This window comes from Syngnathus scovelli, chromosome 14, assembly GCF_024217435.2.
Source record: "Syngnathus scovelli strain Florida chromosome 14, RoL_Ssco_1.2, whole genome shotgun sequence".
Classification (NCBI taxonomy): domain Eukaryota; kingdom Metazoa; phylum Chordata; class Actinopteri; order Syngnathiformes; family Syngnathidae; genus Syngnathus; species Syngnathus scovelli.
In genome coordinates, this window is record NC_090860.1 from 6476163 (window position 1) to 6493466 (window position 17304).

Consider the following 17304-nt stretch of genomic DNA (forward strand, 5'->3'; position numbering starts at 1 on the left):
GGTGAAATTTGTCCTCTACATTCAACCCATCCCCATGTGATTTTGATCCATCCCCTGGGGGAGAGGGGAGCAGTGAGCAGCAGCGGTGCCGCGCTCGGGAATCATTTGGTGATCTAACCCCCCAATTCCAACCCTTAATGCTGAGTGCCAAGCAGGGAGGCAATGGGTCCCATTTTTCCAGTCTTTGGTATGACCCGGTCGGGGTTTGAACCCACAACCTTCCAGTCTCAGGGGGGACACTCTACTACTAGGCCACTGAGTTGCTATATTTCATTCATAAAAATATTAATACCTATCCACATGTAATCAATTGGGTTATGTGAAAAAATTACACACAAAAAAAAGTCCATTATTACCTGATGCACGCATACGCAACGTGATTAACGTTAAGTCAAAGTTGTTTGACGGACCGGATGGTATTTGCAAAAAGTATTTTTTTTGTGTGTGTCTCTGTGTGGGGGGGCGCCATGATGGATGTTTTGCCCATGGCGCAAAAGCAGCCAGGACCGCCTCTGGTCAAAGGTGAGCACTGTCATGCCTGATAAAATCAATGTTCATGGGGAAAAGCTAGTGAGAGAAACAATGATGAGGATACAATTAAAATTATTTAGCAAATTTATTACTTTAGAAGTATGTATCAAATTGGCAATCCAAATTGGCAAGAGTCTATCCATCCACAAGGTGGAAGCAACAAACCTGGCGCAAGGCGCTGAAAGAAAAAGGCGGAAGAGGAATTACGCAATATCTGTCAATATGAAGTCAAGCCAGCCAATTGAATAAAGGTAATTTCCGGTAGTGTGCTTCAGAGTACTAAATTGATTTACTTTTTACAATGTGAAACCAAAAGATCGATTAAATAGTCTTTGTTGTATATGTTTTATGCGTTAAATACTGTCATGCTGATTTTCGTTTGCGTACGGTGAGATTCGGCACTTGTATTCATTTACTTTGAAAGTCTCACCGGTACTCGTCCAGTTGTCCACCGACTAGCCTCTTCCGCTTCTACCGCGGCTGTTCGGCTTATGCGAGACTGACAACAAGCAACATTTGTCCGCTTCAAGCTCACTTAAAATCCGTCATGGCACCGCCGCGGTGTTGAGGCGGCTCCGCTTTCACGCTCGTCCGGTGGACCGCGCTCATTCGACGCTCGGATATCTCGCCAGAGGCCACAATGAGCTCAGAGGACCCAGACGAGCCGCGGGACAGGCCCGACAGCAGGAGCAGCAGCAGCACGACCAGCAGCAGTAGCAGTAGCGGCGGCGGGGGCTCCGACAAAGAACCCCACATGGACGGCTCGGACCACGATGGAGACCTCGCTCGTAGCTGCCCTCCTTCACCGCCGGCAACCAGCGAGACTTTGGAAGATCGTCAAGAATCAGCCGCCGCGCCTCAATCGGCAGGCGGCGACGGCAGTGGGGGTTCGGGCTGCGACACTAGCCGGGCTCCGAGTCTGTTCTCGTGGCTTCAGAACAGGTCCATCAGGCGCGGCGTATTTGTGGACCCGGTGCGGGACAATTTCAGGACCATGACTAGCTTGTACAGCTCCATGAACCCGGCCGCCGACTCAGTCAACCTGAGCACCAAGACGCACGGTGCCGTGTTCAACCTGGAATACTCTCCAGACGGGTAAGGAAGGCCCTCAAGTCGGGGTGACCCCGAATGTGGAGGCCGAGAATGCATCATTACACAAATGTCTGCTGGACCCCCACCCCTGACCCTCATCTGAAACCCATACCCAGTCAGCTAGCACGACTTTTTACATTGAATTCCAAACCTGGTCCTGAAAACACCAAACCTTATTTGAAACCTAACCCTGGCTTTTGTTTGTTTTTAATGGATAGTCCACAGCCTCCAGTCCAATCAGTCTCTATTCAGATACAGCAGGGGTCACCAACCTTTCTTAAACCGAGAGCTACTTCCTGGGTACTGATTAAGGCAAAGGGCTACCAGTTTGACACACACTTCTGAAATAGCCAATTTGCTCAATTTGGCTTTCACTATGTGTTATTATTGTCATTTCCCAATTCACATGTAAGTGTGATTTTAACAAGAATAGCAAAAATACAGTCAAACCTTGGTTTTTGACCGCAATCCGTTCCAGAAGGCGGTTCGAGAAGCAAATCGGTCGAATTCCGAATCTATTTTTCCCATTACAAATAATCCGTTTCAAGACAACCCCCCCCCCCCTCCCACCACCACCTTTTTAAAGCATTTTTTCATTTGCGCGTACAACTGCAGCGCACCGCTGAACGCGCAACCGTAGCGCGTCTCCTACCACGCAACTGTACCGCGCTGGTCGCATTATTATGACAGAGCCATCCATCCATCTTCCGCTCATCCGGGGTCGGGTCGCAGGGGCAGCATCTTTAGGAGGGACTCCCAGACTTCCCTCTCCCCAGCCACTTCATCCAGCTCATCCCGGGGGATCCCAAGGCGTTTCCAGGCCAGCTGAGAGACATAGTCTCTCCAGCGCGTCCTGGGTCGTCCCCAGGGTCTCCTACCGGTGGGACATGCCCGGAACACCTCCCCAGGGAGACGTCCAGGAGGCATCCTGATAAGATGCCCGAGCCACCTCATCTGGCTCCTCTCAACGTGGAGGAGTAGCGACTCTACTCCGAGTCTCTCCCGGATGACCGAGCTTCTCACCCTATCTCTAAGGGAGAGCCCAGACATCCTGCGGAGAAAACCAATTTCGGCCGCTTGTATCCGGAATCTCGTCCTTTCGGTCACGACCCATAGCTCGTGACCATAGGTGAGGGTAGGAGCGTAAATCGACCAGTAAATTGAGAGCTTTGCCTTTTGGCTCAGCTTTCTCTTCACCACAACGGACCGGTACAGGGTCCGCATTACTGCCGACGCTGCACCGATCCGCCTGTCGATCTCGCGCTCCATCCTCCCCTCACTCGTGAACAAGACTCCAAGATACTTGAACTCCTTCACTTGGGGCAGGATCTCATCCCCGATCCGGAGAGGGCATTCCACCCTTTTCCGATCGAGGACCATGGACTCGGATTTGGAGGTGCTGACCCTCATCCCGACCGCTTCACACTCGGCTGCGAACCGTTCCAGCGAGAGCTAGAGATCATCGCCTGAAGAAGCCACGTCATCTGCAAAAAGAAGAGATGCGATCCTGAGGTCCCCAAACCGGACCCCCTCAACGCCTCGGCTGCGCCTAGAAATTCTGTCCATAAAAATTATGAACCGAATCGGTGACAAAGGGCAGCCTTGGCGGAGTCCAACTCTCACTGGGAACGAATCCGACTTAGTGCTGGAAATGCGGACCAGACTCTGGCATCGGTGATACAGGGACCGAACCGTCTTTATTAGTTGGCTCGGCACCCCGTACTCCCGAAGCACCCTCCACAAAACCTCCCGAGGGACACGCCTTCTCCAAGTCCACAAAACACATGTGAACTGGTTGGGCGGACTCCCATGCACCCTCGAGGATCCTGCTGAGGGTGTAGAGCTGGTCCACTGTTCCACGGCCTGGACGAAAGCCGCACTGCTCCTCCTGAATCCGAGGTTCGACCTCCCGACGGACCCTCCTCTCCAGCACCCCTGAATAGACCTTACCAGGGAGGCTGAGGAGTGTGATTTCCCTGTAATTGGAACACACCCTCCGGTCCCCCTTCTAGACCCCAGTCTGCCAATCCAGAGGCACTGTCGCCGATGTCCACGCAATGTTGTAGAGGCGTGTCAGCCATGACAGCCCCACAACATCCAGAGACTTTAAGAACTCCGGGCGGATCTCATCTACCCCCGGGGCCTTGCCACCAAGGAGTTTTTTAACTACCTCAGTGACTTTGACCCCAGAGATTGGAGAATCCGCCTCAGAGTCTCCTGGCCCTGCTTCCTCAATGGAAGGCATGTAGGTGGAATTGAGGAGGTCTTCGAAGTATGCTCCCCACCGACTCACAATGTCCCGAGTCGAGCTCAGCCGCACGCCATCCCCACTGTAAACAGTGTTGACGTTGCACTGCTTCCCCCTCCTGAGACGCCGGATGGTGGACCAGAATTTCCTCGAAGCCTTCCGGAAGTCATTCTCCATGGCCTCACCAAACTCCTCCCACGCCCGGGTTTTTGCCTCAGCAACCGCCGAAGCTGCGTTCCGCTTGGCCATCCGGTACCTGTCAGCTGCCTCCGGAGTCCCGCAGGCCAAAACGGCCCGATAGGACTCCTTCTTCAGCTTGACGGCATCCCTTACCGCCGGTGTCCACCAGCAGGTTCGGGGATTGCCGCCACGACAGGCACCAACAACCTTACGGCCACAGCTTCGGTCGGCCGCCTCAACAATGGAGGTGCGGAACATGGTCCAATCAGACTCAATGTTCCCCGCCTCCCCCGGGACGTGGGAAAAGCTCTGCCGAAGGTGGGAGTTGAAGCTCTTCCTGACAGGAGATTCTGCCAGACGTTCCCAGCAGACCCTCACAGAGCCTTTGGGTCTGCCAGGTCGGACTGGCATCTTCCCCCACCATCGGAGCCAACCCACCACCAGGTGGTGATCAGTTGACAGCTCCGCCCCTCTCTTCACCCGAGTGTCCAAAACATGCGGCCGCAAATCCGATGACACGACTACAAAGTCGATCATCGAACTGCGGCCTAGGGTGTCCTGGTGCCAAGTGCACACATGGACACCCTTATGTTTGAACATGGTGTTCATTATTGAAAATCCGTGTCGAGCACAGAAGTCCAATAATAGAACACCGCTCGGGTTCAGATCAGGGGGGCCGTTCCTCCCAATCACGCCCTTCCAGGTCTCACTGTCATTGCCCACGTGAGCATTGAAGTCACCCGGTAGAAGGATGGAGTCCCCAGAAGGAGCGCTCTCCAGCACTTCCTCCAGGGATTCCAAGAAGGGTGGGTACTCTGAGCTGCCGTTACAGTCAGGACCCGTCCCCCCACCCGAAGGCGGAGCAAGGCTACCCTCTCGTTCACCGGGGTGAACCCCAATGTGCAGGCGCCCAGCCGGGGGGCAATAAGTATACCCACACCTGCTCGACGCCTCTCACCGTGGGCAACTCCAGAGTGGAAGAGAGTCCAGCCCCTCTCGAGAGGGCTTGTACCGGAACCCAAACCGTGCGTGGAGGCTAGTCCGACTATATCTAGTGGGAATTTTTCTGCCTCGCACACCAGCTCCTTTCTAGCCAGAGAGGTAACATTCCATGTCCCAAGAGCCAGCTTCTGCAGCCAGGGATCAAACCGCCAAGGTCCCTGCCTTTGGCCGCCGCCCAGCTCACACTACACCCGACCCCTTTGGCCCCTCCCACAGGTGGTGAGCCCATGGGAAAGGGGACCCACGCTTCCTTTTCGGGCTGCGCCCGGCCGGGCCCCATGGGCGAAGGCCCGGCCACCAGACGCTCACCTTCGAGCCCCGCCTCCAGGCCTGGCTCCCGAGGGGGGCCCCGCCCCGGTGACCCGCGTCCTGGCGAGGGAAAACGAAGTCCATTTATTTTACTCATCATAAGGGGCTTCTGTGAGCCGTGGTTTGTCTGGCTCCTCACCTAGGACCCGTTTGCCATGGGTGACCCGACCAGGGGCATGAAGCCCCCGACAACATGGCTCCTAGGATCATAGGGGCACGCAAACCCCTCCACCACGATAAGGTGACGACTCACGGAGGGGCATGACAGAGCCGTCACTGAAATTTAGAAAATATTTTTAAAGTCAAAGTCAGCTTTATTGTCAATTTCTCCACATGCCAAAGACACACAAAGAAACCGAAATTTCGTTCCCCCCTATCCCACGGTGACAAGACATGGCTCACAACAGGCAAACAAGTAAACAAGTATAACAAAAGTGTGCTGAATAAATAATGAATAAATAACACAACAATAAATAAATAAATAAGAGGAGCAGGAAAAAAAAAAAAAATACTTTCTAAAATTTAAGTGGACCTAAGTGCGCAGGGAGCTTAATTTTGTCCGATCGCGCAACTGCAGCGCACCGCCAAATGCGCAACAGTGTCACTGCACCGCGCTGGTCGCATTATTGTGACAGAGCCGTCGCTAAAATTTAGAAAATATTTTAAAGTCCTGATGTACTTTCCAAAATTTAAGTGGACTTCAGTGCGCAGGGAGCATAATTTGGTCCGATCGCGCTACCGCAACGCACCGGGCGCTCACTGTCGCATTGCTTTAAGAGCGTCTTTGTGTTTTAGGATGGCTTTACTGCTCCCACTTGCTTTCTTTGGAGGTATGATTAGGGGTTAATACAATCCTCCAAGTAAGGAAAATACAATAACAACGGATTCAGTCGGTATCCGGGCCGCGCGCTCGGGTTTTTTCGAGTCCTCCCGGCTCATCTCGCGAGGTTCGACCTCCAAATTTTGTTCGACAACCGAAGCAAAAAAAATCTCAAATTTTTTGTTCGAATTGCGATTTGTTCGAGAACCGGGACGTTCGAAAACCGAGGTTTGACTGTAAAATAAATAGATGCAGCTCGCTGACAAGTGCTGCTATTTGAGCTAATTTTAGAACAGTCCTGCGGGCGACTCATGCGGTCCTCACGGGCGACCTGGTACCTGCGGGCACCGTGTTGGTGACCCCTGAGATACAGTATCATGTTATTTGATCATTCGAGAACCTAAATTGCTTTCTTGCTCACGTTATACTGGCAGTTGACTTTTGTATGCTGATTACGTTTGTAGGTGTGTAATCGATTAGAGCGGGAGGGTCAGTTGTTCACTGTGGATTAGTGGCTGGGTCAAAGCGACTAGACGGCTCAATAAAGCAGGTCAAGCTGAAGCAGCAGGCTGGCTCACCCTTGTGTTCCCACTCGGTCCTCCCGTTAATGCGTGCTGGGCTGAAATACAAACCCTGGCACGAGACCCAAATGTGAAACTTTGAAGTCCAGTTTGAAAGCCTGGCTGTCACCAGGCTTTAAATGCTCATTTAAAAAAACCAACCCTGATTTAGAAAAATGTGCTCGACGATGACGTGTTATCTTCAGGTCTGTGCTGACGGTGGCCTGCGAGCAGACCGAGGTCCTCCTGTTTGATCCTGTCTCGTCCCGACACATCAAAACATTGACGGAGGCCCATGAGGATTGTGTCAACAACATAAGGTGACTTTTGTCCGTATTTCAAATCGTTCAAGCTAAGGCATTGAAATGGAAACGCTAACAGTTCTGCTTCAGGTTCCTGGACAACCGTCTGTTCGCCACGTGCTCGGACGACACCACCATCGCGCTGTGGGACCTGCGCAAGCTCAACTCCAAGGTGTGCTCGCTGCACGGCCATGCCAGCTGGGTGAAAAACATTGAGTACGACACCAACACGCGCCTGCTGGTCACCTCCGGCTTCGACGGCAACGTCATCACGTGGGACACCAACAGGTGCCCAAAGTCTTACTTGAAAGTGATCATGAGCTACTTTCAAATTTCGTCACCGTAGCAAAAGTCTGATAAAATACCAAACACTCCCCTCAGATTCACGGAGGACGGCTGCCCACACAAGAAGTTCTTCCACACACGCTACCTGATGAGGATGCGCCTGACACCCGACTGCTCCAAGATGCTCATCTCCACGTCGTCGGGCTACCTGCTCATCCTGCACGACTTGGACCTCACGCAGTCGCTGGAGGTGGGCAGCTACCGCATGCTGCGGGCCAGGCGGACACCGCTCACTTCAGGTAGGCGGCGCCGGCCTTCGCTCCCGCCACGCAGGGATCGCGGTCGGGTGGGTTCAAATGTGCGCTTTGACGCTCAGACGGAGGCGCGCTGGCATCCCGCTCGGCCGGACCGCGCCACGGAAACGACTCCAGCAAGTTGCACCCGCATAGAGATGGTGAGAAGCCCTTTGACGTAAAAAGCTGTCGAGGATCAACGTCCGATCATGAAACCTAAACACTCTTCCTTCAGGCCTTTCGCCCCGGAACAGCCTGGAGGTTCTGACCCCGGAGATCCCGGGCGAGCGGGATCGAGGGAGCTGCATCACATCCCTGCAGCTCCACCCCAAAGGCTGGGCCGCACTCATACGCTGCTCCAGCAACATGGACGATCGCGAGGTGAGCCCCGAGACACGACGATGCCACGTTAACCTCTGTGGCAGGTTTTTCAAGCCCGCTCCTGGCATGTCCCCCGCAGTGGACGTGCGTGTACGAGTTCCAGGAGGGCGCGCCCACCCGCCCGCCAGCATCCCCACGCTGCTCCCTGCGCTTGACTCACTTCATCGAGGAGGCCAACGTGGGGCGGGGCTACATCAAGGAGCTTTGTTTCAGCCCTGACGGACGCCTCATCTGCTCGCCGTACGGCTACGGAGTGCGTCTGCTTGCCTTTGACGACAGCTGCGGCGAGCTAGCCGACTGCGTGCCAGTGCAGACGGCTTGCCTGCGCGAGGTGCGCTCCATCTACTCTCACAGCGACGTGGTGCTCACCACCAAGTTCTCGCCCACACACTGCCAGCTGGCCTCGGGCTGCCTGAGCGGCCGGGTGGCGCTCTACCAGCCCAAGTTCTAGTAGAACACGCCCACCCAAGTACGCCCGCATCTTCTATGCACACCTTCTCAAAAGTGCTGTGGCCCGCCGGGGACGTTTCGAGTCCGTCCCGAAGCGACAGCGGCCTCAACAATTCGCTCCGTCTTAAATTGCAAATTTAAGGTGGAACCTTAGGGGCGAGGCGTCCGACGGCTGCTTAGCACATCTGTCCAGCTTGCCCTTGTGAGGCTCGACTTGGAATCTATGCTGCGGCCGTCCCGCGTGGACCATCCTCGTGGTCTCCGCGTGCTTAGGTGCATTTTCTCCAGAAATGGTCTGCATGTGAGCTAAACTGAAGATTGAAAATTGTCCAAAGGTCTGAAAGTGAGCGTGATGGCTTCTTTGTCTCAATGCGATTGGCGGGCTGCCCTGTGTGACTTTTTAGAAGGGGGGAAAACATTTAATTAATATTAAATTAAATGGATAAAAAAAATAATTCTAAGAAATATGGCTTTTCCTAGAAATATTGCAACTTTTTCTCAAAGTGGAAAAACCAGACTCTAATCTTGAAATTTGTTTTTCAACGAGACTTAAATCTTCAGATTTTCTCAAAGCACCGCAACTTTCTAGCAAAAAAGTAGTTTTTATAAAAACGTTTCCCTCAAACAGTGCGGAAAACACTGCTTGCATCTTGAAATATTTCTCAATAAGCTTACTTTATTAGAAAAAAATATAAACATAACAAACATGTGACAAAGATTTATTCTTGTAAGGTTGAAGTGATTTTTTTTTCTCTCTCAATGCAAACCATAATCTAACCTTAAAGAAAAAGTAAAACAAAAAACACTACTTTTTTTCGCCCAATATTCAATTGGCTGTCGTCTTTTTGAAATGTTCCTGCCCCCCGATTGGTCGCCATTGGTTAGCGACCAATCTCGAGTCCACCCTGCTTAGGCCCCAGCTCGCCCGCAAAATGAATGAATGGAGAAACATTTGACTTGCCAGCCGGTTGCTTTCCACTTTGACTCAACGTGGCACGACATGGACACCGCTGCCTTTGGCTCATGTTTCCGCCTCGTGGCCTTTCAGTGTTTTTTTTTTTTTTTCACAGCAATCTGTCAACGATGGCGTTTAGGTGACTTTTTTATTCTTTTTGCGTTCTCGCCTCCTGTTCAAATATCGAGAGCCTCACCTAGAAATGGGAAATAGTTCCGAGTTGTTTTCCCTTTCCACCATTATGACACTAAAGAATAATCCATAATGACCAAGACACTTCTGAGAAATTTCTTGTCATCCATTTTCTTTTTTTTGCCTCTTGTCTGAGTATGTGTTAGGTTTCCCAAAGTAATAATAGAAAAAAAGATGAAAGTCAAGTGTGAACTACTATGCATACCAGCCGCAGTCGGTAATCAATAAAGGCTGTTAGGACCACACTGGAATGGAAGGTGGGGATAAAAAAACAACAACAACAACAACATAAATTTACGACAACTCTCTGATTCCGACTTTCTAGTTAAAAAAAATTTCATAAAAGCACTGCTTAGTCTCGTATCATTCAGACTTTTTATGAATGGGAAAAAAGGCTTGTCTTCACATTTCTAAATTTGTTCTCGTGCTACAATTTTTTTTTTCTTTCCAGTTATGGCCCTAATATTTATTACATAAACACATAGTTTGTTCTTGCGCTTATTTCTTATGAAAATAGGACTTAATTGAAAACTGATATTCAAGGCAGGCCTGAAAGAACGGATGGAAATGCATTTATTGAATTATTTATTTCATCAAAGTTCTGATTTTGTGCTTCTCTGGGGTTGTTTTTGAGTTTGTAATGTGGGTGGAAATTGTTTTTCGGGTTTTCCCAAAATGTAATGTCAGAATAATCAATAACTCAAACGAATACTGAGGTCACTCAGTTTGCTCCTATTGAAAGACTGAAATAAGCGCAAAATATGAATTCAACAGAAAACAATTTTGCATTGTTTCCAGTGCTCTTCTGCACACGTTTGTGTGTGTTTGTGTGTGCGTTTGTGTACATGCGGTGCCAAGTTGTATTCACGCACTGAATTATCCTGAGCTATGAAACGTTAAAAAAAGGAAGGAAAGGTACTTTGTCTTGGCAACAATAAACAACAAATTGCTTTGTTATGAAAGTGGTTGTTCTGCTTCCTCGCCACTAGATGGCATCATAATCAATTCAGTCCAAACAAACGCAGTAGAAGGAATTTTTATTAAAATTATTTTTTGAGACAGTGTAGTCTTGTTGGACTTGAGTCAAAGTAAAGTCGTTCTAAATCAGACCAGCTGACAATTGCTGAGTGTTTTTTTTTTTGTTTAAACAACTTTTGTCACAGTTCAAAAGGACATTTAGGGGCCACACGCAATTTTGCAAAAAAAAAAATCATTTGCTTCACTCCGCTTTAAATCACAGTATAGAAAATACAGTCCCACTAATGTGGCCCTAACACTCCTTATTCCCCCAAATTATTTTACTTTTGGACAGCACAATCAAGAGAGAACCTCTACAACCTTCTCTTGGAGTGGCAGTGGCAGATGTACCTAATGTTGTGTCCGACAGTGAGGCGAAGCGACTGTGCGTGTCAATCCCTCGTCTTCATAAAGTCAAGGAGGAGGATCGCGCCTTGCGGGCGGCCTGCTCTCGCTGCATCCTTTGACCTTCCCGCCGTTGGTTGATGGCCTTGGTGCTCGCGCGCAGCTTGCGCAGGCGCAGGGCCCGCAGGCGCAGCTGCAAGTCCTGCGGGATCTTGCCGCCCTTGGCGCGGATCTCTTTGAGGCGCTGTACCGGCATCTGCGTCAGGGTGAAGTCGCAGATGGTGGCACGGGGCTCCATGCCTACATGGCAGTGCTGCACGGCCGGGAAGTAGCCCTCGGCCCACGCCACCACCTTGTAGTCGCCCGGGTTCAGCAGGCGCCAGTAGTCTCCGTCGGCGGCTGCAACAGGGAGGAGGGGGGGCATGCCAAGGTGGCTGTGAGATGACTACCAATGGCCCTCATTCCTTTGTCCGCCTTACCTGTTCGGATGTCGTGTCCGTGGTCCTCCACCTTGATCAAGGCGTCCTCGATTCCTTTTTTGCTCTCCTTGTCCCGCACCACACCTTTCAGGCCACGATGAACCTGACGAGATGTTTTTTTTTGTGGGGGGGGGGGTAAGTTGACTCATGACTCAAGGCAACATTTCGATTCATTCATTATTAATGAATGGAAGATTAGCAACCTGCTCCATGAAGAGGAGGAGCGACTCCTTGTTGTTCTCCCACTCGACGGGAAGCTCGCTGGCGTGAGGAAACTTGTCACAGGAAAGCTCCACCGTCACCGCAAAGCAATTGGTGTGCAAGTAGCTGAAATCGTTCATGCCTGAGAAGGACAGTTACTAGCGTCAGTGGTGAGACACCAGCAAAAAAAAAAATCTGCAACAAAATGTCTAGAAATGGCTATCTTTTCAGGCGTGGAGTTAAGCTCAACATAGACCCGCCTACCAAATTTCACAAAACTGACTCACTTCCGGCCACGTGATGCCAGGCTCCGCCGTTGATGATGTTGTTGTAGACCTGGAAGTCGTCGCTGTGGCACAGGCGGCGCTCTGGGTTGGCCATGACTCGGTTGGTGGAGGCGTAGACGGTGGCAAGCCAGCGGAAGAAGGAGTTGTCCGGGGTGGGCGTGTGTGCCTGCGGGGCCCAGTCCTTGGTGCCATCGTACGGGTACGTCACCACCAGCTCGCCCCCGTGCAGGTTGGCACCCAGCACAAATGGGATGTCCTGCATCCAGCTGATCACTGCGCGGGTTTCCGGGGCGACCTGACCAACCCAGGACCCAATTACAATCAGCTTGCTGAAATTTTAGGTCTTTTGTTTTAGGACAAACTGATGTTCTGGTCCCTCACTGAGAACTTTTTTACGTTCTTTCGGTCTCCCGTCTAGAGTAGGTGGTATTTTCCTGAGTAATGTGAGGTGCTACCAGACCTTTGCCCTCCCCCTCACAATAACGGTTGCGTTTCTGATGTTCTCACCACGGCATCTTCTTTAGTGTAGTATTCCGGAATGGGAATGTAGTGGTTGGGCACTTTGGACGGCTCCCTGGACATATGCTGAGCATCCCACAGGATGTTGTTCAGATCCGGAAAGTTGTGATTCAGGTCGATCCATTCGTAGGTGAAGCGTCCCTCGCCCCAGCCGGCCAGCTCGGAGCCCTGAGGAACATCGGGAGTTTAAATCCACCTCACCTTTTTTGCCACAACCAGTAAGGAAGAAGTACCTTCTTGTAAGCCATTTCGTAGCCGTCCGGGTTCATGGAGGGAAAGAGGTGAATGCGGGTGTCGGTAACGAGCCGGACCACGCGCTGGTTGCCTCGCTTGTACTCGCGGCACAGATACTGCATCAGGTTGAGGACCAACTCACGACCCAGGACTTCGTTTCCGTGCATGTTGGCCACGTAGCGGAACTCCGGCTCGCCTGATCAAAAATGAGTCATTGTGTCTGGGTACCAAATGTCTCATTCATTCACTGTTGAAATGGATCTTTGACGTCATTAGCCGTCATTAGTAGTGAATGAGTTAAGGTTTCTCACCGAGTTCGTGCTTCCCGGGGTTATCCGAGATCTCCATGACATAGAGCTTGAGGCCCATGTAGCTTTTCCCAATGGTGTAGATCCGCGTAATGTCAGGACACTCTTCCGCCACCGACTTCATCAGCTTTCAGAGAAGGAGATAGCGAACTTTAAAAGTTTTCAACGTACAAAAGCCAAGGAGTTGCTTGTGAACCTTTCTCATCTCCTGGTAGTTGTGGTGGCGGAAATCTAGATTGTCGTTTGTTCCGCCCTCTTGGGAAAAGCCATCCTGCGGCTCTGGAAGGTTGAACAACACATCGGTTAACACGAACAGCCCATTACAAGGGCGGGGCATATAACCCTCGCAGGATGGGTTGCGCATGTGTACCGTGAACCCGACACCCAAGTATCTCAGCTCGAAGGCAGACGTCTCCGTCGGGGTACCAACTCTGCGGGTTGATGCGGATGTACCGCGCAACCATCGGGACGGGGAACAAGGCCAGCACCGGAGTCTCGGGGTCCGTGTTGCCTTCAAAAACCTGCAGCATTGAGGTAGGAGTTTGAGTATAGTGGGAAAAAACTTTTGTCACTGATAATGGCATTGAAATTGATTGATTCAAGGTTTCAAGCCTGGGTTGGATTGGCATTTGAAGCCTGACTCACCGCTTCTTGCGTTGCGTTCATGCTACTTTTCCAGGTGATTGAGTCGTTGCTCAGCTGCACTTTGTAGCTCGTGACCCAATCGTCTCTGCACGCGTAGGCACGCACACACAAAAAGTTTGCTCAGATTTCCCAATCGGGGTAATTGCGGAAACTTTTGACACTACCTGACCTCCAGATAGAGTTGCGTCCCTGCAGGATGACTCCGGTAAAGCGGGTTAGGTGCAGGGTGTCCACCTCCAGCCACTGGTGCTGATCCCGGTAGTCAGCACACCAAGCGCCGTCGTACAGGTCACCGTCCTCAAGGCCCGACTGGAAATATTAGAGCGTGTGCACGGGAATGCTTGGTCAGCATTGGGGCGAACCACAAACTAGTTGGCTCTTGAGAGTGACACTTAATTGCTTTCAGACTCCCAGGGCCATTTCATAAGAGCCTTTCATACTGTTATTCATCCAAACCACATTATTTTTGCAGTTCTTTTTCTCTGATGGCCCCTCGCTATGCCCCACTGTGTTTCTGATTAATATCCAGTCAACACAAAGACAGTGAGAACTCTCAAATCCTCTTTCCCCGTTAAAATGAATGGAAATTCCAATAGTCCGTTTCAGTGGCTTCTCAAATCTGTGGCTCATGATTTTCGGGAGCAGGTTCTCTACATTTCTTCAGAACGTTTTTTTGGTGCTCTAATCATTGTAATGAAGGTAAAAAAAAAAAAATGATGCGATCAGATGCACGCCATCATCCTCCCACCAAGCACCAACATGGTAAGTTTGGCAAAACTTAAAGTTTTGATAAAAATCTCAAGCAGTTTCAAGCTTTTAATTTGGCACTGTAGTGGGCATGGAAAAAAAGTACAAACTCAATGTTTGTTATATTGCATGTCTACAAGTGTTGCGCAACCTTTTGCCACATAGACGCTATTTGTTAGCCTGTCTATGGTGTTTCCCATTCTGTGTTAGCATTGGCATTGAACTTGCAGACTTATAGACTCAATTACTATATGTCTGTTTACTATACAGTGTATGTGTGTGTGTGTGTGCGTGCGTGTGTGTGGTGTGTGTGTGTGGTGGGTGTGTTGGGCGTGTTGTGTGTGGGTAGTGGGTGTGTGTGTGGTGTGTGTGTGTGTGTGGTGGGTGTAATTAGTTTGACAGTAGACTGGAATTGGAAGTGGCAATAAAGCACTTAAAGCCTCTTTTTTTCAAGATCTGCCCAACTGTCACTTTTGAAAAGTGGTTCCGGCATTAAAACGTTGACATGGCCACCCTTCTGCGTGGAGACCAAACATCTGAACAACACAGATTAATAAAATAAAAACTAGGAAGAAGAATGGGAAATGAAAAAGAGATGGAACCTGGATGTTTAGCCTCCCCCTGTGAGGACCAAGACCAAATCTCTGGAAGGAGGACGCCTGGATTTGGTTGTCGTTCACCCTGAGGGACTCCAGACCCAGGGGAGGACAGCCTGAAATGGAAGTTTGAAATTAGGCTCTCAGTGTTTGAGGTGTAACAAATGGCCATGTTGAAAAATGTTTTTGTTTTGCTTCTGAATGTGGAGTTGAAGATACGGTGCCGTGCAGGGGCGCGTCTAGTTCAGTATGCGGCAGGATGGCAGGCAGCCCACAAATCCTAAAAATTCTTAGATTTGCCAATTCACGTGTAATATTTTGGAAAGCTGTGCCGTAGCCGTTTTTAAAGTCGGTAAATTGCTTGGTGGATTGTCTTTAACATGACAATCAAAGACTTTACAAGTCCTTCCATTTTTCTGTTTGCATGGAAGAAAAGGTTTGGACAACACTGCACTAAGTCCATCCGGAAAATATTCACCGGGCTTCACTTTGTGTGACTTTTATAATTTCGAAGGGAAAAAAAATGAATGTACTGTATTCCATTTAGGAATTAGGCTGTGACATAATAACTTGTGGAAAAAATGAAGCAGTGCAAATAGTTTCCGGATGCGCGTTCTGCGTACAAACTCTGGTGTGGCGCGCTGCCTTGCAATTTGGGAAAAAGGTCGAGTTTGAATTTGAAAGCAAGTGACCTGAGATGATACTGCTGATGTGTTATTGTGGGTTACTGTTACTGTAAGCCAACATGACAGATAGCGCCAATACTGTCACTCCAACAATGCATGTTACTGTTACTGTGTGTTACATGATGATTGACTCCTGTTACTGTTACTGTATGTTGGTTCGGCTGTGCGTGGAGGGGTTAAAAGTGCTCCGGCGTGAATGCGATGTAATCGGAGCAGCTCGGCTATGCGGGTTGCGGAGAGGGCCCCATTCCCATTTTCCCACTCATGCTCCTCGAGGAGGAGGAGGAGGAGGAGGAGGAGGATGATGAAGACGCCCAGATAAGGCATTTTTGTGCACAACCGGAGCCAACAGGGTCGTGTGTAAAATTGAACGTTCCAGCCGCTGGGAATTGCGAGGCAATAACATGAGCGTTTACCAGAATCGCTGGCAGCGTGTCTGCTTTGGAGATTTAAGTGTTTTGGGCTCAAGAAAGTTCCCCGTGTTCTCACGCATTGAGACGAGTCACAACAAACTTGTCTTGGGGGATTCGCAGCACATCTGGCAACAAAGCCGACGGACACAAAACAGCGCCATTCAAAACATGACCGATTGACCTCCATTTCACGGCAGTCGTTCAAATTACAGGTCTGGACTGCGTTTCAAATTATTATAATTTAGGATTCAAAATTAATAATGTTTTGGATGAAGGCTAGGCTTTCAAACTAGTGTTTCAAGGTAAGGTTGGAGTTTACAGTTTGGGTTTTAAGACAGGTTTATGGTGTCAAACAAGGATTAGTGTTCCACCCAACGTAAGGGTTTCAAACAAGGGTTAAGGTTTCAGATTGAGGGTTTGAGTCATGTTAAAGTCTCAATCCAAGGTTAGGGTTTGAAACTAAGACTTGGATTTCAAATTAGGGTTTCAAGACAGGGTTGATGTTTCAAACAGGTTATGGTTTTAAAATTAGGATTCCTAGCCAGGTTTAACGTATCAAACAAGATTTCAAATTCAGGTATTGAGAATCAGACTGATGATGTGTGATTGGTCATACCCATTTCAAGTTTGTCCTTGTGATTATCTTCTTCCTTCTTTGGAATTCTGCTGGGACGCGACGGTGTTGGTGCCCAGCTCGCCGTTGACTTCAACTCTGGGGTTGCCATCGGGCTGCTCCCGGCAATGCCCCCATTTGTGGTGGCCGCGGTGGCGGACGTCTTGAAGGTGTTGGTGGTGTTGGTCTCGGAGGCAGCGGTCTCGGTCGTGTTGTCGAAGTCTGCGCTCGCCCAAAACGTTCCCGCCAGGAGGACGATGAAGATCAAGGCTGACTTTTCCATCCTTCTCTTTGTGTGCTGCATGTGCAGAGAATGCGCAGGAACATTACTTATGAGGAGAGACTAGGTGGGAGGACCAAAAGGGAGAGGGAGGAGGAAGAGGAGGAGAGGTAGGGGCATTAAACCTCATAACCTAAAAGTCCCAAGTCCTCGAAGTAGAAAAATCATTGTGGTGCACGTTCAAATGGTGCAGGTTTCAAATAAATGCATCGCACTTTCGAATGTGGGTGGGGTTTAAGAAAAGGTTAAGGCATCAAAGTAGGGTTTCAAACTAGTTTAAGGGCCTCAAATAAGATGTTCTCCGAGTGACCCCAAGGCACTTGTTTGTGCCTGA

At 50.0% G+C, this 17304-nt stretch overlaps 2 protein-coding genes across 2 annotated transcripts; one reads left to right on the top strand and one right to left on the bottom strand.

Annotated features, from left to right (window-relative positions):
• The first annotated feature begins 968 nt into the window (after positions 1-968).
• On the top strand, positions 969-9878 carry wdr32 (WD repeat domain 32). The gene is made up of 7 exons (XM_049741250.2): positions 969-1626; positions 6949-7062; positions 7135-7332; positions 7426-7628; positions 7706-7783; positions 7858-8003; positions 8083-9878. The coding sequence occupies exons 1-7, from the start codon at positions 1172-1174 to the stop codon at positions 8452-8454; spliced, it is 1566 nt and encodes a 521-aa protein (XP_049597207.1). The 5' UTR covers positions 969-1171; the 3' UTR covers positions 8455-9878.
• Positions 9879-10622: 744 nt separating this feature from the next.
• On the bottom strand, positions 10623-17215 carry cpxm1a (carboxypeptidase X (M14 family), member 1a). Its single transcript, XM_049741243.2, has 13 exons — positions 16694-17215; positions 14985-15094; positions 13805-13944; positions 13636-13720; positions 13361-13511; positions 13187-13269; positions 12994-13117; positions 12682-12878; positions 12437-12616; positions 11930-12224; positions 11645-11784; positions 11442-11544; positions 10623-11361 (listed from the first exon to the last, which is right to left on the bottom strand). The coding sequence occupies exons 1-13, from the start codon at positions 16992-16994 to the stop codon at positions 11024-11026; spliced, it is 2247 nt and encodes a 748-aa protein (XP_049597200.1). The 5' UTR covers positions 16995-17215; the 3' UTR covers positions 10623-11023.
• Positions 17216-17304: the final 89 nt, after the last annotated feature.